Raw genomic sequence first — 22769 nt, 5'->3', positions numbered from 1 at the left:
CATCGTCGCCTACCGTCCGATCACCTTGCAAACAAGTCCACGCGTACGGAAACATAAATTTTCCTCGTGTGGCATTGGTGGCCGATTTTCAAAGGCGGTCGAACGGGTGGGCCGTGGGATCGCGATAAAAAGAGGAAGGTGTGCAAGCGATTTCGCGAGCGTATGACACTTGCGGCAACGAGGAGCCGAACCGTCTTGTTATTACGAGTTGTAAATCGATCTCGTTGAAGTAATTTGCGAGCTTCCGTTTCGTGCAGATTGCCGATAATCGTGTGGTTGTAACATACTGTGTAATTACGCGATACGGAAAAATTATGCGAAGATAATGCGAGAGTATTAAGGGAGCCTGACCTAATTAGCGGCAATCTTTTTACTCTTGATACAACGTTTAATGAATAGAAGTAAGAACATTTAGCCAAAGAGATACGATGAGACGGAACAGGTGAACACAGGATGCGTGAGAAGGACAAATTATTCTTAAATCTTCCAACAAAAGGTTTTCCTTTTAACGCAATCGTTATAATACTGTAATGAAATGAAACTTGAAAGAGATGGTTTAGAGTATTCGTTGCGTTCAAATATGGCTATGAACAGAAATTGATTTCATTTAGTAAATATTATAACTAATATTTCATTTCGAGTGTTTTATATATCTTTGTATATTATATATATATTCCATACATTCGCGTGTTCCTTCAACCAAAACTCAAACTGACAAGTTTCAGAAATTACTAAGAATATGCAAGTGCTTCCAACAGAATTAATGTTGATTTTTATTGAAATCGAAATTTATTTATTTTACTCGTGTAAGAGTACATTACATAATCAAAATTACCATAAATTCAATAATGAATCGCCAGAAAGATGTTTAAAACGTACAGAAAATGTACATCGAACACATCTGAGACGCTTATGGGCGATATTTGGAAACATCGCTGTTGGCGATTCAGAGACATTTCTTCTCGGTCTCGATTCGACAGAGAAGCACTTTGTCGCGTCTCGTGCCCAGAGAATCAGGTTAATCAGCGAAAAAGAGGCACAGATCGAAACGTATTGAGCGGCCGTATTTGAACAGCGTGTCGCGGGAGATAAAGGGCACAAGGCAGACGGTCACGATTCGCGATCGCCAATAAAAGGGGAGGACCAGATTTTGGACGCAGCTGTCGCCGCTGTAAAAGGTAGCGAGCAACGACGACTGCTTTTCGACAACCCAGAAAATACATGGAATTCATGGATGCGCACGTATCTCCGATGTTTCCAAGGCTTCTTGCATCGACGTGTCCCTTCTCGTTAAAAGTTTATACATATGCCTCCCCTGTCGATGGACCGGCTCGTAAATTAGTTGTAAATAGGCCAGCCAACAAAAGGGCCACAAATTGGATCCTTTTGAAAGGTGCGATCATCGTTTGATCTTTCGAACGGTAAACAGAACGAACACTGTTAATGGTTGGATCGGAATGATTTTGTTAAATTCTTGAAACAATGTTCCTCTGTAACATCCACGAAATTGGAAGTACTTTTACTGTACGGACCGAAGCAGTTTTTCTTAATATCGAATAATATATTTAAATGCCAGATATAATTATTATCATTCTACCTAGCACTTTTAGTAGCAGAAATGTACGAATCTGGTATATTTAACGAAATGAAAATTTTGTGTCATATGTATGTAAATGTGTCTGATTAAATGATACGAAAATTATACGGAAAATGTATATTATGATACAATGTGTACGGAGATTATATAGATAGGTACCATAAATTAAGTAACATATAGAGAATGCATTTGAACACAAGCCTTACATGCGTTCAAACATATTGAAACATATTTCTCTTGGTACCAACGAGATGAATTCTTTAACTCGTTTGAATTTTACTCAAAAATTGTTCCGAATTTAATAATAAGAACGAAACCAATAAAAGTACATAAATAACTTGGAATAATTTCGATATTATCCGCAAAATCATATTTCTACATGTTTGAATAAAAAGATTCTTGGTCCATTCAGGATCTTAGTCGCGTTAACACGCCCGTAAACACACGGCATCGTGCGCGCTCTGCGTTCGCTCGCGAAGGTGATATTTCCAAGTCCCCGCGGATGGGCCTGGCCATTGTATCCTCCTCGCGCTCATTAAATATTAACGAGAGTCTCAATTTCTTCATTTCGTTGATGAGTCGCCGCGCGCCATCCGAGAACCCGCATATAGATTGAAAATTAACTTATATGAGCGCCGACGAAATATATGTATACGCCGTACAACGCGCTGCACTTATACGACTCTGGGGCCTACAATTTACACGAGAGGTCCCTATGTTGGTATAACCCCTAAGTAGGAGACCTTCGTCTTCTTTTTCTTCCGCCTCTCGACCTTCCTCCTCTTCCTCTTCTTTCTCCTCTACCGTTCCTCTTCCTCGTCTTCTTCTTCTTCTGCTTCTCCTTCTTCACCTTCTTCTTCTTCTTCTTCTCCATCTCCTTCTTCTTCTTTGAACGTCGAATCCCTTTTCTCCTCCGCTTTCAACCTTCTCCCACTACTTACACACTCTACCCCTCTCCGTAATTCGTTCACGCACGAACGTGAAATCCTTAAATACCTAATTTGATGCTAATTAGAACTCGCACTTGTTCTCCACGGCCAGATCTCGCCGCGACCGGATCGCGTGTGGCGGAAATACGGACAGACAAACCATATGAAGACGGGTCATGGAGAATATCTCGCAAAGTGGTTATTGATATTACGCAGGAACATGATTATCAAGACTGGGAATTTAAGCGGGATCCTTTTGGCCGAGGGCCGAGACACGGAAGATGCATAGCGTAAGATGAATAAAATTCACGTTTCATGATACCGTGTCTGGATATTATCCGTACGTTCGAAGAGTAACTTTTTGGAGGCCGCGTCTCCAGCTTCGGACCTCGACGTCTCTTTTTGGCCAGGGATAGGGGCTTAATTTGCTATTCAATTAAGAACGGAACGAGACTCGTGGGATCCTTTGCTCCTCCGATTGGGGGTGATTTTGGTAACTTCGTTTTTCGCCCGGGTTCTTCTTTCTCGTATTTCTGATGGTTTCTTTAATTTACTTTGTCTTGAATTAGTGGGAAAATAACGTTGACTCTTGTCTATGCGAAGATAGAGAGTTTTTGAATTACCATCCTTTAAAAGTAAGACAAATAGGCTGAAAGAGGAAATTAAAAATAGAAATAGGAACAATAATCGATTTCGTATTCACAAAATTAACATTATTTTCCGATCAGCTCAACGGGATAAAGAAAATATAATAAATGGAGGAAAGCGGAGGAAATTATGGATAATATAAAACAGGAAATGAGCAACAGCATTTTTAAAGTCCAGATGTACGTAACTATTTATTATACGATAATAGTCGCACTCGAATGCTGCACATTAATTTCATCTATACAGTTTTACATAATTGGTTCACCCATATGCGTATGTGTGTGTGTGTCTGTTTTATTTTTCTTGTTTCGATTTTAAGACGCTGACGTACATTAAATCATCGCTATGCTACACATGCCTAACATGCGACTGCCGCCACTTTGCCGACTATGCAGACTATTCCCGACTCGACGGGTGTTGTGTGGCAAAATGTGGAAAGATGTTAGAAAAACCGCTGTGGTCGGCGGTCCATCGCGATAATTGACGAGATGTTATCCGCGGGGCAAGGAAGGAAATTTTCATTTCGGTAAAAGGAATCACGGGATTTAGAATTCCATCAGAACGATCATTTATCATCGAAACGTCTTGTCGCTTGCAGTCGATAAATATCATTTTCTAATTACGACGTATATATATAAAAATTATAAGTTCTCGATTGTTACAAATAAATTTCTTCTTCTCATCATAGGAATCCTCGTTTCTATCTTTTTTTTTCTTTTCTGTCCTTTTTTAACGTCATGTCGAAAATGCGACGCACGCGTGTGTCACGCGATGAAAGTCCGCATCGATAATTCGTTTCTTTCTTTTTTTCTTTTTACTCTGGTTCTCTTCTTTCTCGGTTCTCAACGTCCATCACTTTGCTACACGTTGATGATCGCACTTAGGATACTCGATAATCCCAAGCGTTTTACTATGTTGCTTACGCCTGGCTAAAGACTTTGCGATCTGTTCGCTAATTTTCATTATCTATAATATACATACCGTGTCGTCAGTGGTCGAATGAGTGTATTTCGTGTCGATCGAATCCAAAGATCGTAGATCCATTTGACTAGATGAAGAATCCCTTCGTTTCTACGATCCTTCCTTCTTTTCTTAACTTCTTCATTTTTCGTAATGATAAGCGATCAATTGCAAAATACGAAGACATCACGCTTATTCGAGATTAATTGAAAAAGAAAAATAATAATTTTATTTGAAAAATCTTGCAATTACCTTGGATTCGCTTGACACCGTACAAAAAGAACTCGTATCTTAGCTACTCGTATGTACGTACGTTTTTGGCACGAGGAGAGGAACGCCGTTTTACCACACCTGTCGTTCGCGATTCTCTAGCCCGTAAATCGCCGTTATCAAAAAGTGTCTTCGTGACACGGTTTTTGGCTAAAAAGGAGGAGTGAAGCAGCGCGCAAAGTCGGATCAGGATGCTACAGAAGAGGAACACTATCGAGATATCGATACAATTTTGGGCTATATCGATCCATCACGATCATTTCACATTTTCAAACCATCGAACACAAAACTAAAACGCAAGATGCTGTATGAGCAAGATTTTTTTTTCACGATTTAATTAATCAATGCATTCTGCAAAGTAATAATAAATTAAAGATAAGAAATGCCAGATATGTCGCCATTTCTTTACACCGATATATCGCGCGGCGAAATAACAATTAAATAAGATAGAAATCGTTAGTGTGAAACCGCTCCAAGAATCAATTGCACGAAATAGCCATTTAAAGACTCAAAGCCGGACCAGTTGGAACAAATGAAATAATCCTGCGGTATAATATAATTACACGCTAGAGGAGAGCTACGCCCATTCTGTCGGAACCCTCCTTAGCCTTTCGATCCAAAGAACGCCATGGGACAGTTTTATCGCTGTGGAACAAGGCCGTTTCTTCCCCCTATTTCGACGAATCCTTCGATGGTGCCTCAACTTTCAGCACCCAAACCCGATTCACGCTTTCGCTAGCGAGACAAACTATCGCCTAGTACCTTTGGTAATTCGGATGTGCATGGAACTATGATTATTATCACTGATTACTTAAACATAATCCGTTTCAGCTAAAACGCTGTTGGCGTAACTTTATCTGCCTTTTATCGCGAACCTTGACCATTTCTTGGTGAGCAGTGGTGAGCCGATTGTATGTTTTTAGATAGATCCAAAAATTGTTTGATTCGATTCGTTTATGAAGCGATCTATGGGCAGTTGATGAATCGATAGATCGTTTTTAGCGTGTGGCTCGCCACGTAAATTGAGGTTGGTGATCGATGAACGACCGTTTGTTACGTGTAATTGACGTTTGCAGATTGTTTAAGTATAATCGTTGAAAGGCGTTTAATAGTCGGTTTTGCTTGAACGAATGCGATAATTGCGGGGATTTGACAAGCTCGTAGGCAGAAACTGTTCGCAACCCATTAGCGATTGTAAACGTCTTCATTCACCACGTGTCGCTTATTAATTAAGAAACGTTGGCTTTCTAACAAACAAGTTTAATCGGGATCGTTAAACAGATCAGTGTCTTTAGTATACAAATAAATCTAAGCCTACCAACTGGAAAACATTGGGATTTATTACTCACCAGGAAATTCGTCAAAGATTCAGCGATAAATCTCATCGCCCAGAATTCGATTCTTCCGCTATTCAGAGGAGGAATCGCGTGAAACGCTAACAGAAATGCATCCTTCTATGCATCTTTATGGAACCAGAATGTGGTTCGTCCGTTGGTCAACGATCAACGTCGAAAATCTCGAGCAGAAATGGAGATGAAAATCGAATCGATTCCGGAGGAGCACGTTTTTCCTCTGAAATTGAACGCGGCGAAAATCGATCCCAAAAGAAAGACGCGGCGATCCTTCATCCAAGATGGCTGGAAAGGCTGCTGTAGCTGTCTTCCTCCATCTCAAGCCGTCGTCAGTAAAGATCGGAGAACGAGACCTGAGAGGAAACGCCGGAATGTAGGTGATGAAGAGCGTGGAGCTCCTCCATCGAGGTCGACGGCATGCTGTTGCTGTCCCCTAGGATGCTGGCTGCCGGTCCTACGTTCGGCGAGCCGGCCGTGTTCGACGGCACAGGCGTACCTGGACACCCCACGTTGCTCGTCGTCGTGTTGCCCTCCTGCCTCATCATGTTCCGTCGCCATTTCGCGCGGGCATTTTGGAACCAAACCTGCACGAACCGAGAACCTTACTCAGGACTCGTTATTCCCTCGCTTCGAGCACATTCTTAGACAGTTTTTCTATTGAATGTAGTGCGATGAAAAAGAATGGTCACAAAAATGATAGAAGTAGCTAATGGATATTGTATGATAGTAATTTAAGTTTGGAAAATATGTGTCGATTTTTTGAAATTAGGAATGATCCTATGCGAATATAGGTGATGGGAATATACAAAATCAAATAAAAATTTAATTATTACATATATTACACAATTAAGGTTACTGTGCTTATTTCCTTGCTGTGTCGTGCCGATTATCTCAAGTTTTCCTCCATGATATTGAATTTCTTTTGAATATACTTAAATATAATTAAAAATGACTGTATATGAATATAGCTAAAGAAGAAAATGCAATATTGAAGAAAAATTAAATTATTGCATACTCTTTTTAAATTAATTATCAATCTCATTTCTATTATACGTTACGAAAAGATGCTCAACCTGTTAACATCTTATTAAATATAAAAGCGATGCTCTACAGAGTTATATGCATCTAATAAAACGAAAAAGGATATCATATCGCTAATTATTTTTCGCATAGGAGTTTCAACATGACATCGATTTAAAATTGGATTCGAGACGAAGGAAACCAAGGCTGAAATTTATTTCCTACCTGAAGCACCCTCTTCGAGAGCCCCGTCTTCTGCGCCAGTTGCTTGAGGTCCTTCGCGTCGGGGTTCTGATTTATAGCAAAATAATTCTTCATCGTCCGCAACTGATGGTGCTTGAAGCTCGTTCTCATCCGCTTCGTTCGCTGGCTCTGATGCACCGGCCCGGGAGAACCGACAGACGCTTCGTACGCCGCCAAAGATTCCATGGACGAGGACAGTTCGGTTGGGTGAAGCAGCTCTGCAACCAAATTACCTTCCTTTATTCGATATTTCAATCCCTTCCTCCGGTTTATACTGTTGGATATTTAATTGGATGGCTTGGAATTTAGGGAATATTAAATTCCTTGATATTTCTTCGAAAGCTTGATTTATTCGATTCACTGCTGCATATGAAAAAACTATCGTAGAATATAAGATAAAATGAATGTAGTACTGGCCATGATCTATTTAAGAGTTTAACAAACCAACAAAAAGTCTCACTCTCAGTTCAAATGTTTTTCTCTGTATTTGTGCGATGATTAAAATACCAATATGAAAATCTAAAGAGCATATTCGATGTGAAGATCATTTTTTATAGTATAGAAGAGATCTAACGTAGAATAAAAGACGCTTGAATTCTAACTTTTCCATCTTTTTTTATATTTATGCAATAGCTATAGAGTCAAGATAAAAGTTTATGTATAGTTTATTTATAAAGTTTATATAGTTTATTTATTAAGTTTATGCATTAAAGAAATTTAATGCGGAATAAAAAATGGTTGAATTTTAACTTCCTCAAGAAAATTAACGACCGATGAGTGTACTGCGCTAATAAATCATCAAACGAAACTAAATGGTCGTACACACGAGTATAGAGTTCAAGAGTGTCGAGCATCTGTTACAAAGATTTTTTAGTCCTGTCGGCTTATCGGATACGCGAAAGAAGTTCAGTCATGTTTGATGTAAAAAGATTGGACAGCAAAGCTGGAGAAAAAAGCAGACGACGATCGAACGACACAGAACGGCCGATGCTAAATGAGAAGATTCCAGTCTGATCGTTACAGAACGCTCGTGATCCATCAATCGGTACTAGGCGACTATCTGACCTATCTATCGAACGATTTGTTCTTCTGTTTGGCGACAATCGTCAAACAGCGATCTTCAAAAAAGGTCATATTTTTTTCAGGACGATAAAAGATGGTTGATCACCATTGGCGAAGAAAGTTTAGAAACAGATCAACAAATTAGATATGACTCGTCTTATCTTCATCTCTTTTTGAAATTCCTGATTTTTTACAAAAGCACTTTTAACCTTCTAATCAAATCTTTATATATCAGATTGAAACGAGAAATAACGTTATATCAAGAATAATTCTTTTAAATAATATCTCTATCATTTTTCTTACGAATTACAAGGAATCCCGTTTCTTCGGCTTGTTTAAATAATTCTTTTATATTTTCCTCAAACTAAAATAATTCGTTAAAAACAGGGAAAATCTCGACTGAATTTTGCCCTACAATTAGGAAAAACAATCACACGATGTTAAACAGAATTATCTAAAGATGACCATCTAGTTATTTCTTTCAATCGTGATGATACAACAAGATATTTCACATGCAATTTAATGTTATTCAAAGATCGTTTATTTCGAAGTTCTTCCATCTTATCGACCCTATATACGATATTTTGCCACGAAGGAAGCGAACCGGACATATCAAGAACAATCGCTCAAGACCAAATCCCAACATTACTCGTTCCATCTATAATCCAACCCCCGCTCGTCTTATCTCAAAGCTAGCCAAAACCCTGGCCGATTCTTCAGCGTCAGCATGTTCGCGAACCATCTAAATCTTTCCACAAGATCGACCGATCGATCTTCGTTCTCTTCTCTTCCTCCAACCCCTGTCCACGGAAAGCCGGCGGTACATCTGTGTGCACGCGAAACGAATTTCCGCGCACGTAAGCGCTGTTGCAGCTCGGGCAACAGCAGCATCGTCGTGCCCGTGGATAAAAGCAGCGCGAGAGCATCGAAAGAGGGACGACATCGGTGTGCAACCGTTCAGTGCCGTTGCAAGTTGCAGTTGTTGCGCGCCGGCGGAGCGAAGGAACGCATCCAATAAATAAGACGACGAGGGTAACCATTGAATTCAATCGGAGAGAAAGAACGGGTTCCAGGCGACGTTCGTGGACAGGCGAGCGCGCGCAAGGGGGATGGGGCGACGGGGGGAACACCCGACCAGAAGTAAATCCCCGAGCACGTATCCGCCATTACTGTTTATTGTCCCGAACTTCCATTCCCTACGGACGCGACGAGCTGTTCTCCGCGTTCTGGCTCGCGATCCAGAAAAGAGAAGAACCGCTCTCGCGGACGGCCACACCGCCAGTGGAATTTGTTTTGTTCGCCGGGGTGAACGACATCGATTTTTGTTTCTATATAAGTTGACATCGTGTTTGGAAAAGTCGTGATTCGATAGGGATTGTATAATACTTTGGGGAATTTCTTGTTAGGGAGAGGTTGAGAATCCGTAACTGAGTGCTGATGGATTGATTATAAAGTTGATTTTGTTGAGGGTAGTATGCGGTATTGGTCGCTGATGAAGCAATAATTTCTTTCGTTCTTCGTATGGCTTGGCTTTTTAGTGTTATTCGAGAAATAGGCTTGATTCGGTAGTAAGATATAGAGGTAGTTTACTGGAGTATTGCAAGAAACTGGAATAGGACATGCTAAGGGTTGATGTTGATGAAATACTTTCTTATTGGTGAATTTTCTATGGGTTGAGCGAACATGAAGTAACGATTCTTTGTGTTTTTGATCTAGATAGGTTTATTTTGAATTAACTTGATATAGACATAGGTTTGACATGATTTGCAGAGAAGAGATGGAACGATAACAACAAACATCATTTCAAAAAATGAAATGACGCAACAAACTACCATTGCAATCTACGGAAGCATCGCTTATTTCTCAACAATTTCACGCTAAACTTAATGAAATATCCTACACTCTGACTCGTTACGTTGAATCACATCCAGCCCAAAAAACCCAATTTTCCTCCAATCTTTCGTTCCATTATCCACAAAAAAGGTCAAAGAAAATTGTGGTTCTCGGTGACTCCGTTCAATTCCCAAACGGATCGCTTTCCCTAGAACCAACTCTATCAATAAACTCGAGCGAACGGCCCTGCAAAAGGAATACGCAAGTTTTTTCATCGAACTGGCCTGGTTCCCAAGCCGAGTCTCCCTGCGTGGCGGGAGGACGAGGGGTAAACGGGAGTTAGAGGTAGGGGAATAGAGGAGATGGGGTGTCGAGGACGGTTTTCGTGGTTCAAGAATGAGATTACAATTTGTCAGGTCCGGGCTAGAGGCCGAAATCACGCGGATGGCACGGATGGTCGACGACGAGGGCCGTCTTCGAGTCGGCAAGAAACTCACGCAGGCGGCATTATAGTGTTCCGCCGGCCATTCTGCTGGCTGCGGCCACGTATTGGCCACGGCAGCATTCTTTTCCTGCCAGATCGGCCAATCGATGCATCTCGCCACCGATACCCATCTGTCACTGTCCGCGGAGCCTAGCCTTTTCTCCGTTCGCGCGACCGGCGTGCCTCGAGTTCGAATCCCCCGACGAACGGTGAAATCGACCGTACCAACGCCCGTGTTAACTCTTCTTCCGGTATTTGGGGAAATTTGCAGCGACGTTTGAGAGTCCCTTTATGGTTATTTTGATGGAAAAAGCTATTATCGGAGGATGATATCCGGGAGGAATCATGACAATCGATTTGAACTGTGTTGTATCATTAGATATTGTACGTCATTTGAGATGAAGAATAAAAAATTAAATTAACAATGTTGTTAGTAAAAAAAGAGAGCTATTTATTATTGTTACACACATTTCTTTGTAAGAAACTTGGATATACTGTTTATTACCTTTTTTTATCTTCTACATCGTTCTATTGAAACTGTGGTTATCTCATATTTTCTCGCGTGTTATGTATATTCTGTACACTTAAATTCCCCATAAATGGGTAAACGTTCACAGTTTACGTACAACACGAACTTTACTCCTTCAACTTTCTCCAAAACAATTACCTTTACGATTACGATAACGCTTTCTCCAAAGCGATTCTAAATCGCTTTAAATAAACCTCTTAAGGACAATCTTCCAACAAAAACGCACGGAACCTGTAGAAAATATACTTCGCGAAATGACCGCTCTGCCTGTTGGACAAACAGAAACGAAGTCTCTGAAGGGAGCTAATTTTTCAGCGCCGCAAGAACCGTAACCGCGGTGGACAAAGGTATTTTCGGTGGCGGAGAAACGACGGCCTTATCGTGGTCGCAATTCCAGCGATTCATCGAACGCGCCTGCCGACGTCCAGACGGAATAGTTCGAGGGATCCGGTGGATCGCCCGGCAAAAAGTGTCCCAATTATATATAAAGACAATAAAACGCGAACCAGTCGGTCGGTTCCCACCCCGTCCAAGGCTGCGCGTCGCTCAAACTGGACTCTTCATGGCCGATTTTATGGCTGTTGATCGTAAATTCCGACCCCGGTAGCCCGAAAGTGATTCTCTGTGATCGCGCGTCGATTATAAAATAACCGGGGACGATGGCGAGCGAGGCCTCGAAACGTCGTAAACATCGTGAAACAAACGAGACGCGGGGATATCGCGAACGAAAACGTTGTCGCACCGACAAACGAGCCTGTTCCACGAGGGCATTAAACGAATTTACCGCGGTGGTGATTTTTGGGGGATCGCGCCGTGCGATCTTGCTTCCGGGGGTAGTAAATGTCTCGGTGAATTAACCCTTGCATGGCATAATAAAGCGGAGAAGAATTCAAAATGAAAGGTTTAGAGAATAATTGTTTCTTTGTCGTCAAAATTTATTGCACTTTTAATATCAAACGTGGCGAACACGTACTCGTATTTCTTCGAACCTATTTGTTCATGGACAATAAATTTTAATTTCCTTGTGTATAATAATGTTTGAAACTTGAAATTTATTCTTGAAACCAAGCGAGATTGCCGCGATATGCTTAGCTTTTTGTTATCAGAAACAGCCTGCATACGAATTTAAGGATTTATTACGTTACTCGTAATAAATGTCAGAATGATATAAAATGAGAACAGCCGTTTAGCATCCACAAATCTTCACAAACTGTCTACTCCTTCACCTTTTTTTCGATTCTTCGTTTCTTCGTTCTCATCGGTAAAGGGGCCAGCGAAACGTTTTCCGGCGTATCGAGCAGGCCAATTTAAGCATCGAGTCCAATTGGAAGCAGCCGCGACGACCAAATGCGTGGACACATTGGCGAACGAGTAGCTGGCCGTTTGTTCGATTGGTTCTCGAAAAGGAAAACCGTTCGACCGGCTGGCACATGTCCGACACGCGAAACAAAGAGTGCGCTTCGGCCGTGTCGTGTCTCGAGCACTCGCACACTTGGATCATGGATCAATTAGACAGCCGGTGGAAATTCCGTCGAAGAATTCCGCTTGTATGTCGATGAGGGAACGCCTAACGAGGCGAGCGAGAACAATCTCCGGCCGATTCGCGGTCCGCGATCCTCGAAAGCTCGGGCAAATGTTTGCACACCGAAGGAACCAGCCATTATACTCATTGCTCGGCAAATAATGCAACTCCCCCGACTCACTTTGCTCGATTCGAGGGATGGAGAGCAGAGAAACAGAAAGCTGGTACTACTAGGTGGTTTCGAAAGAGAGAAAGAGGAAAAGAGTTTCGCGCGTACACATATTGAACGAAGAGAAAAAGAGAGATGAAAGAAAACGAGATCACGAACGAGAGTACCACGTGTTCCCATGGTTTTAAGACCTACGTTTGAAAGCACACCCCCGTTTACCATCCGGCCCAATTATCCCTCTGGCAACCCCTTCCATCCCTCTTTTACGTTCTCGCGTTGTTTCACCACTGCCAATTACACGTATTTGCGTCCTCAGGCAGTCAGCCCAGCCGAGACTGGATTCTTGTGAATTCTTTATTGTTTCGACTATACGACGGGAGGAACAAAGGGCCCCGGGGCCGACGTTTTTCTTCGTCCCTTGCCTATTTCTCTTTGCCCTCTGTCGCCCGCGCGATTAATCGATCCGCGGTACGATGGCGCAGAAGTCGCGTCCTTCCGATCGAACTCAGGGATCGATATTTCTCAGGAATTTCCCATTGCTTTCTCAACGATGAAACTGTATGTTTTTTGGAACTCGTTCTCCAGATCAAGTAATACTCCTCTGCCGTTCTTACGTTTAATTAAATCATTTCTATCTAAGGAAAAAATGTTACTGTCGTTAAATAAATTCATATATTGAATAAATGTTCAGCTGATGTGGCGCAGTGATAAATAAACAACAAATACACTGCGAATATTTATGAATTTATAGGGAATCTTAATGTGTGATAATATACAGGCTGCATGTAACATGCAAAAATATAGGCACAGAATACAGGAACAAAACAAGTCTGTATTTAAATTCTCCGTATTTCTTTAATTATAATCGCAAGAATACTTTGCATTAAAAATCTCGCCTAACGCCTGGTCTTACATTATAAAAATATTCTTATCATCGATTTGGTCTACACAACGTCAATTGAGAGTCAGTTAAACAATCTTCAAAAATTCGACGAAAGGAAAATATATAACAGAAAAACAATAATCGGAAAATGATAAAAAATTGAAAAGAAAAGTAAACTGTGACTCACCAAGGGCTCCAGCGGCCAGCCTCATCGTGACAGGTAACTCGGATCCGGTGACTTCCGACAACTTCCTCTTTCTGGGCCGACCTTTCTGCACGGTACCGGATGAGGTGATCGGGCTCTGCTCCGCGGCGCTGTAATAAGCCGGAAGCGGCGACACTCCTGGCGAGCCGATGTCCTCAATATTGCTGGCTGCGCTCCCGTAATCCCCCGCGCAGCACAGCAACTCGTAGTGAGGTCTTGGGACCGACCAGCTCGTCATTCGTGAACCTTGCTGTCGAGTATTTCAGTGGCGACCCTGCGTTATCCTCCGAGTTCGATGAACGCGCGAACGCGATCACGCTCGCGAGAGGAGATAGACGAACGGCAAGACCGCTTCCCGCCCACAATCGAATCGATGGATCGGCGAATCCAGCGTTTTATCATAGATCCTTTTGCAACCCTCCATTCCGTTAATCCTTAATTTTGTTTAAATAGATCGCGCGATTTTCAAACTTACGCCGTTCTTTTTTTTTTTTTTTTTTTGTTTTTTGTTTTTCGACGAGTAACTTTCGTTTCGAAATTTTTCAAACTTCATACCAGAGAAAATCATCTACTTCTATAGTTTTTAACCGCTCCTTCATCCTACCCGTCGCACGAGAAATATGTAAATACATCCCCATTTAGCGCTTTCCATAGACATAAAGTAAACCAACTTTCAGGTAAATAAAATTTAAATGCTATTGATTCTCGTGTCAAAATCTTTTTTGTATGGAACTTTAAGTTTCTTGACAACAAAGCTCGTTTCTAAATTTCCCAATTCCTCTTCCGGCCTCTTTGCAAAACAATCGACTACCGCGCGTTGCGCGTTACATCTACTCGATACCTCTTTCCTTAGACATAAACAGTCATCTTGAGAGATCACTCTGTCAATCATAGGCCCTGTAATAAACTTCTCCTACTGACTTTCAGCTTCCTACTGACGATTATTCGCGTGAAATCCTTGCTGATGGATCGTGAACGCGGATCGATACGCAATACGCACGAGCAGCGTTGATAAGCCGGCGAGAGTGGCGGTCGAATCGATCTCGCGGAGCGGCAAGCGGCACCGCGACGTCTTTCTCTTTACGAGAGCGCGCGTCGAGCTCGACTCTCTGTCTCTCTCCGTTTATTTCTCTCTTTCGATCCTGTTTCTGAGAATAGAAAAAACCGGATTCACCCGCGCCGGAGGGCTGTCATTAGGCGAGCAGCGAACGATAATAAGTGTCCTACGTCGACGCGCCTCGTGTTTCTGTCACTCTCGTCATCAAACTCGTTGATAACAAAGAGACGGCCTTTGGAGGATGGTAATTCGGGCTCGTATTTCTCACCTACAGTAGACCAGGCCATCCCTCTGCCCGAAATGATCGCCCTTGTTCAGCGGGGTGCCGCACGAGGCGCATGTAAAACAGGCCACGTGGTAGACCAAGTCCCTCGCGCGCATCACCAGCTCCGTCGCGAAGATGCCCGCCCGACATCGCGAACATCTCGAAACGGCGAACAACCTACGGATTAAAATTACAAATCTTTTCGATTGACGTATTCTTTTATAGATAATTATTATTATAACGATCAGACGTTTGTGTATTTGCATACAACCTAACCCTTCGCGCTCGGCATATTTTTTTGGTAGCATTATTAATTTGACAATAGTCGAAGCAATAAATATTTGCCACCGCCATGGTGGTGCCACCTGACTTCGAGGACAATTTTTTTTTGAAGGTGTAGAAGGATACAGGATACGTGTAAGATATGAAAATATGTAAAATATTCAAAGTGAAGTATGGTAAATAGTGGTAATATAAAAATACTGTTGAATTAATTCTACCTATGTTACGCTTCTTTAGTTGAGTTTATAAAAATATGAAATTGCACCAATATCCACTTTCTAATAAAGGGTATCATCCTCGTTTTATACTGCTTCATAGAGAAAGTAATGAGGAAACGGAGTACAACGTGATTGCCGTTAACTACTACAATGGCTGCAAGAAGTTTCCGACCAAAGTTTAATTTTGTTATTTTGTTGGGATAAAGTGTTTCTGAAAATAAAAGATCTACCATCCAAGTATAACATGTACTGTATCTTACTGTATCTGGCTTCGATGTTGCTATCGATATCGCGTCATTTTCGTAGGCAGCGAATGTAATCCACTGTAAATATACAAACAAATAAATCAGGCCATTGAGCACGCCGTGCTGACTACAAATTTTTATAATTGAACGAGTTTCAGTACAATAACGTATAGTTAATGCAATTTACGATTGCAACATTTTCCGTTTTGTTCGATCGGAGAAATTCTAACGTGGATTACATTTTCATCCGCGTCGAAGTAGAGTAATGCCCGTGCCTGGTCAGCCGCTAGTTGATATTATCTCAAGAATGTCTGCTCGTGAATATTGTTGCGATAAGTTTAAGTGTTACATGTGCTACGTCAATACTATTAATTGTTGTGCAACAATACACAAATAATTCATCATCATTTTTAAATTTCAATCACAGTGTCACTGAAAATATCTGTATACTTACCATAGAGATTGTTTACGGTTATATGTCTGTATTATGTACATTATACGAAACTTTCTGGAAGTTTATAACACTGCAACGATACGATTATCATTACTGACAAAAGATTTTTACAAGCCAAATATTTTCGTAAGCAAATTTTGTATACATTAAATTTTCCAAAGTTGCGTTTCATCTGAAAACTCAACTAATTCTTGCGTGCAAGAGTGTACAAGCTACATAGGCTAATTATCCATTGGATATTAACTAAACTCTGCTTTTATTCGACAAAGCCTCTATTTCACTTTTAATAAACCCACAAAAACGCTGTCATGGGGACACGAGTAGAAGCTACAAGAATATTTCTCTGCGATGAAAATCCTGCAAGATCCCCTTACCTATCCCATATCCAGCCACGAATACAATGACTCAACTATATCCTACCGGTATCTGTCTACCAATCAACCCTCTTAATACGACGGAACCGTTTCGATTCACCGGTAGCAACCGGCTTTCTAAGAGCGTCGCCGTCGTTCCGGGTTCCTTCGAACAGCCTCGAGCTCTCGATCACGCGTTCTTCGTAGAATCCCCTAATTACAAAATCAACGATCCCGATCGTCGCTCGAATTCATCGATCCTTGCCACTGTTCCCCGTTCGCGCGCGCACGTGACCTCCCGTTGTTCGTGACTATCGGCTCGAACCAAAATCGGAGAACAATGCAGTTCCCCCTCTGGTTACGTTTTTCTTCCACTAATACACCATAACGTCCGCGAAGGGAGGCGGCCAGAGGGGAGTTAGAGAGGGTGGAGTGAAGACAGAGTAGGGAGGTGGGGGTTTCCTCGCCAAGGCTCTCATATCGGTTGTCGACGATCGAGGCGAAGTTACAGTTTTCGAAGCGCGAAAACCAAATAGAGACAAAGGGGTTGGCCTGGATATGGATCGTTGCATATTGCATGGGAGCCGGCTGTATTCTTCTCTAACGAACCGGCAGCATGGAGTTCCAGCCTGCAGGAACACCGGCCTACGGCGTGTTCCACCCTCGTCTGGAATCTCTGAAACTCGAGGATCGCTGTGATGGCAAGGATAAAGGATGTGGCTTATGGGTGTGAGCAGGTTATACGAGGAATTGCGTTTTAACAGTTCGCTTGAGTATTTTTCTTCCAACGTGTGATATTTTGAGACATTGCCGATTAGATGTATGATTACAAATCAGATTGTATTCTTTTGAATAAAATATGTCTAGCATGCAATGGTTATCGGTTATAATCGATTGTAATTATTTTAAACTGCAATAGTTTTGAGCTGACACTGCTTTTTAAATTTACCTAAGAATTTATCGTTATTGAGAATTAAATATTAATATTTACCTAATGACATTATTCTCATGCCAATATTACAAATATGAACCGCGAGATATTTCGTCATCCATTCATAATATGTTAAATAACTTCATATCTTTTTCATAGTATACATCATGACTGATTTGCCAATACTCTAGTATCTAGAGAGATTCTTTAAAAATACGATTCTCATCTCCAAAAGAGGATGGATTCTTTGACGAATCGTTTTGCTTGCGGAATATCATATTTCACTGGAAAAAGCCTCGTAAAGAGAAGCTTACGGCTAAAGCCGCAGCGAAATGTTGCATTCGTTATTCCGACTGTCTTTAGCGCAGCAAAGAAACGTTTCAGTTTTCTGGCTGTAACAACGTGTTCGTTGAAAAATCTTCCTCGTCAGACCTGAACTCGTTTTGTTCCCTTTAATTATTCCGTTTCACCGGGGCTCGTGCGGCCTACGTATCACTGATTAGACAATGATTACAGGACCGAAATGGGGAAGCTTGTAACATAATCACCCTTTCCTCTCATTACAAAAATAACAAGGAAACGATGCTTGAAGATAATAATATAGAAAATATCATTGAATCTTATGATTCTTATGTTTCGTTCTTTTCACAATATTTCCCCCTCCATTTTCCTTAATATCAATTAATAAAAAATGTTGAATGATCAACAATGTAAATATTTTATTTTTCTAACCACAAACTTGTAGCTTTGTTCATTAATTTATTCATACATAAGACAGTATAGAAAAGAACATTGGATTCTGTGATTCTCCACAGAATTTTTTTTTCGTTCACTCAACGATACTTCTCCCTCGCCTCTAAGATCGCTGAAAAAAGATACATATTGGGAAATCATGTAAATTCTTTATTCTTTTCTAAGAGCAATCTTTAGCTTTGTTAATTAATTCATGCATAGAACGAAGTATTGGAGAAGTTCCACTGATATTATTCGTTGGTCAAGAATACTTTAGCAGTGAATAATTCATAGGGGATTGAATATTTAACGCTGGTTTCTCGTCGAAGCTCTCGTCAATTTAACAGTTTCAATCCGCTTAACGCCAAAAGGAAAGAACGAACAGTGAATGAGGAAGGGGAAAACCCCGAAACGAAAAAGAGAAGAAACGATTCTCACGCTTTCCAGAACTACAGGAATTATGCAACGCGTGCTTCTCCGTCGCCGTCCGTTAACTGCACTCGGAATTTCAACGAGAACACCCGTTTTCATAGGCAAAAACACAATAACAGATTCCCAGCATCTAATTACCATCTCCACAATAACCACGTTTAATGTAATTAATTTCATTCATCGAGACTTTGCATTTTAATATCTTAATCTGCACCGCCCTGACAAGCTTCCGCGTTCAAATGCGTGCTTACAGAACAATGAAACATGCTATTGAAATTTTTATATTATTAATCGGCGCGCAAGGTAATGCACATTTAAGTTTAGAATAAAATATTACATTATATATATAAATATAATAAATATAAATAATATACCTAATAAAATAAATATATATATTTGCTTAAGGAGCTACTAAAAACTACCAAATATAGGATTTACTAATCGTCTTTATTTATATGAAGAATTACTTCAAATTCATTTTCTTACAATTACTAAAGACACGTAGATAGTTTTGGCAAAATTGACCTCGACTATTATTAAGATTGAGAAACAAGCTTTTATCCATATATTTTACAAAAAATTATTCGAATCCCCCAAAATACACTATTAAATTTATGAGAAACGTTACAGTTTCCATAGAGGAGCTTTCTATAAAATTAATAAAATTTCTATGAAAATTAAAAGGTAAAATCAAAAAATTTCTAAATTTCTAAATTCTTGTGCCAGAATTTAGAAAGTAGGAAACGGAGGGATGTGTATGTGTGTGCGGTACTCGTTCAAAAGACCAAAATCAATAATTCAGCATGCGTTTGATCGATCGAAACTGCACAGTGGCGTACCCACGCGAAGAAAAACGAAGTGTCATTCGATGGCGGAAAGAGGTTGTTCGCTGGAAATCGTGACCGCGTGTTTTTATCACGGTGAACGTATCACAACAACGGAATTTCAGGACCAGGTTAGGCCTACCTAGGACAAGCACGGTTTAGAACTGGCCATTAGTAGACATTTTGTGTGGTCCAGGCGAAGTTTTGAGCGGGGTGGACGCTCCTATGCAAATTCGCGAATACCCCAATAAATACTGAAACGGGAAGCCGGCCCCGGGCAACCAACGCTTGGGGATCTTGCATTAATTTCGCGCGTCATCCCGGTAATTCGACGTAAAATACCACGATGAATGGTTGGATCCGCTTTGTGTCGTAAAACGTATGGTGAAATATCGAAAAAGGAGAGAGCCGAACACGAAGAACATTTTCAATTATTACTTCGATTTAACGAAAGAATACAACAAACTAATTTCCATTCTTTTTTGAAGAAATAATTCTACAAATAATAAGAGATATAAATTTTAATGGCAAAAGCAATTCCACATGATACAAAATTGGTGGAAATAGAAGGTAGGTAATTCAAGCTAATTTTGTAGATAGTTGAATCGTATCTAATAATCAAAAAATTGAAGAACTTGCAACAATAAGGGATTGTTTATCGAGAGTTTATCCTTTTATCGAGATTGAAATATGATAATCCTTACTTATATCGTACCATACTTATTTAAATACAAGTATGATATTCAAATATCTACACATTAAAGGATGTCTATCATAGTGTCCAATATTTCCAATATCTTACAAAATTAGAATATTTCAAACTCAATGCATTCGATACAAATACAAGCCACTTTGTCCACTAAACTAATGAAAACGCCAGTCATAAAAGAACCAGCTTGGACAATGCTTGAAACAACTGAGTGGTTCAATCCACAAATAAAATTCCCTAGGATTGGGGTAGCTGGCGCAGTTTCGCGGACCGGATCACGTTCTAAGATTCCCTTCAGCGTCGCCCGACCCTAATCCTCTTACAACTACTTCTACCAACCTATAATAATCCTCTTTGCAGTAGATGTTGCCGTCCCTGGCAAAGCACGTCAACTCGGCGGCGAGAGGCACACGGCAATGGCAGCAACGAAGGCAGCCGCAGTGCCACGCGCGATCCGCAGCCTTTAGGTACCATCGTTCGGCTATCTCCCTGCCGCAACCCCCGCAACCGAGGCCACCATCGGTGTTGTTGTTCTCACCGGTGCCGATCTGCCGATTGCTGATGGCACCATCCCCTGGCGGGGGTGTGCTGCTCCCACAGCCCACTTCCTTCAGCATCTCGAAGAGAATCGCCGCGACCACCGGCGCATTCTGGGACAAACGTAGTTGCTTCTTCAGTTCGGAGCATGGAATTATTGCAGTTTCAGGTATATCGATAAGTAAAATTCGATTATATTCAATAGAATGATGCTGTACTTAATACTTGTTGGGTTGATCTTAAGTAGACTGAATCTATTTATATAATTTTGTTACTTTTATGATACTTGATATAATACTTTAAATAATACTTTTATATTATATATAATGCTTATATATAATACTTATACATAATAATACTTGTGTGTGTGTGTGTGTATGTATCGAAAAGCTTCTTGAGATGAATGATTTATCAGCTTGTACTAATGCTTTACTACTATTGTCGAATAATGTTATGCTATTATTTTTTATACTGTTGATACCTGACCTAATTACCACGATCATTTAACAGTTTAATAACAAAATTCTTCTTTGATTTCATTACTCCTCATATAAATTACGTGTTATCTAAGGAGCTCTTCGGGTAACACTTTCGATTTCATAACAATGTACATACATATTCTCTAACGTTGGTTAATATTATTAAATTGCTTAGAAAATTCGCATTTGAGGATATAATATACTCGTATGAAATTACCACTAGTTACAGATTCTATTTTCAACCCTCGTTTCCCCATCGTCCATAAAACAACCTTCAAAACGATTTCCAATTTTCACGCAATCTCCACATACAATTTTCAGCCGTCATAAAATGAACAACGGTACAATGGAACATCGATAAATAAAAACGTTTACACTTTAATCGCGTACCGGCCACTGGCCCATGAATTTTCCTCTGGTAGCTTCTGCTGCCGCAATTGTATTTGGCGGGCTGACACTCGAGGCTGGTCGAGCCACTCGTCCTCGATTTCACGCGGGTGAAAATTCACAGGCGACACGAACCAGAACTTTTTTCCACGTCGTCATCACGATGACGAGAAAGAGCACCGTGGCCGAAGGACTCGGAGCCTCCACCTCCTCCTCCTCTTGGAGGCGGCGGAGGAGGAGGAGGAGGAGGCAGGCGGAGGAGGAAGATGGAGAGGCGGCCCCGCATTCATTCAGGACACTTCTCGGCGGCGGCGCACGCAAGAACCGATGAATGAAAACAATTCGTGACTGCTGTCCCGTTAATGAATGACTCCCGGGGCAGTGGCTCTCTCGGTTTCGAATCGGCCGCGAGCTAATTAGTAGAAGCTTGCGGATCGCCACAATAACTCAACGTCCTTTACGAGCTCGGGCCGCACGTGATTTCCGTAAGTTAAATGGAAGGTGACGTCGCCTGGAATCACCGTACACCTCGTTCCTACACAAGGTGACGCCGTTTTGCTGCCGCTTGTCACCGACGTATTAGACCGAACGTGTGCTCCTTGATTTACAACTGTTCTACTCGCGCTCCTCTTGTTCTTTTGTTCTTTCCTTTAGCTGTGTTTCTGCTTCTTTGATTTTCATATTCCGATTCGGATTTTGTTTTATTATTTGTCGTGGAGTTCGGGTGTTTCGTTTAATTGCAGAATAATCGTACATATATATGGGTGTTGGGGAAGTAGATTGGGTAATTTTGGTTGATAGTAAGATAGAATGAAGTGCGGTTTCTGGATATATTCTTAGAAAAATTCTCGTTTGATGATGCATATACGCAAGGTTATGCTTTAATAAGTTACTAATCAGCGCTGAACGGCATTGGAATTTATTTCCCATAAAAATAGTTGCAATTTCAATACATTATATCTTCGTTATAAAGAGGAATATGTTTCACTAAGAAAAATATGCTTCTACTGTTAATAATTGATGAAAGAAAAATCTTTTCCTGTAGCGAAAAAAAGATCTATATTAAAAGGGTTAAAAAGCTTTAATACGAATGAAAAGTACTTAACAACAATATTCTTATATTAAAGACATAATGTCATCTGTTTTGTTCAATCATTG

General features: G+C 40.9%; 1 protein-coding gene and 1 long non-coding RNA gene across 2 annotated transcripts in view; one reads left to right on the top strand and one right to left on the bottom strand.

The window, feature by feature from the left end:
* Positions 1-22769, top strand: part of LOC138178252 (uncharacterized) — an 84291-nt gene that overhangs the window by 47355 nt on the left and 14167 nt on the right. The window contains exon 3 of the long non-coding RNA XR_011172644.1: positions 20569-20914. This is a non-coding gene — a long non-coding RNA (uncharacterized LOC138178252). The remainder of the gene's footprint in view (positions 1-20568; positions 20915-22769) is intronic.
* Positions 3251-20825, bottom strand: LOC138178249 (LIM/homeobox protein Lhx9). The gene is made up of 5 exons (XM_069109909.1): positions 20548-20825; positions 15032-15205; positions 13689-13921; positions 7002-7237; positions 3251-6340 (listed from the first exon to the last, which is right to left on the bottom strand). Exons 1-5 carry the CDS (start codon positions 20823-20825, stop codon positions 6086-6088), a joined length of 1176 nt encoding a protein of 391 aa, XP_068966010.1. The 3' UTR covers positions 3251-6085.

The sequence above is a fragment of the Bombus flavifrons genome, chromosome 3 (assembly GCF_040668555.2).
Source record: "Bombus flavifrons isolate JBK064 chromosome 3, iyBomFlav1_principal, whole genome shotgun sequence".
NCBI lineage: Eukaryota > Metazoa > Arthropoda > Insecta > Hymenoptera > Apidae > Bombus > Bombus flavifrons.
Note: the sequence above shows the minus strand (reverse complement) of the source record. Positions and strands in the feature narration are given on the sequence as shown.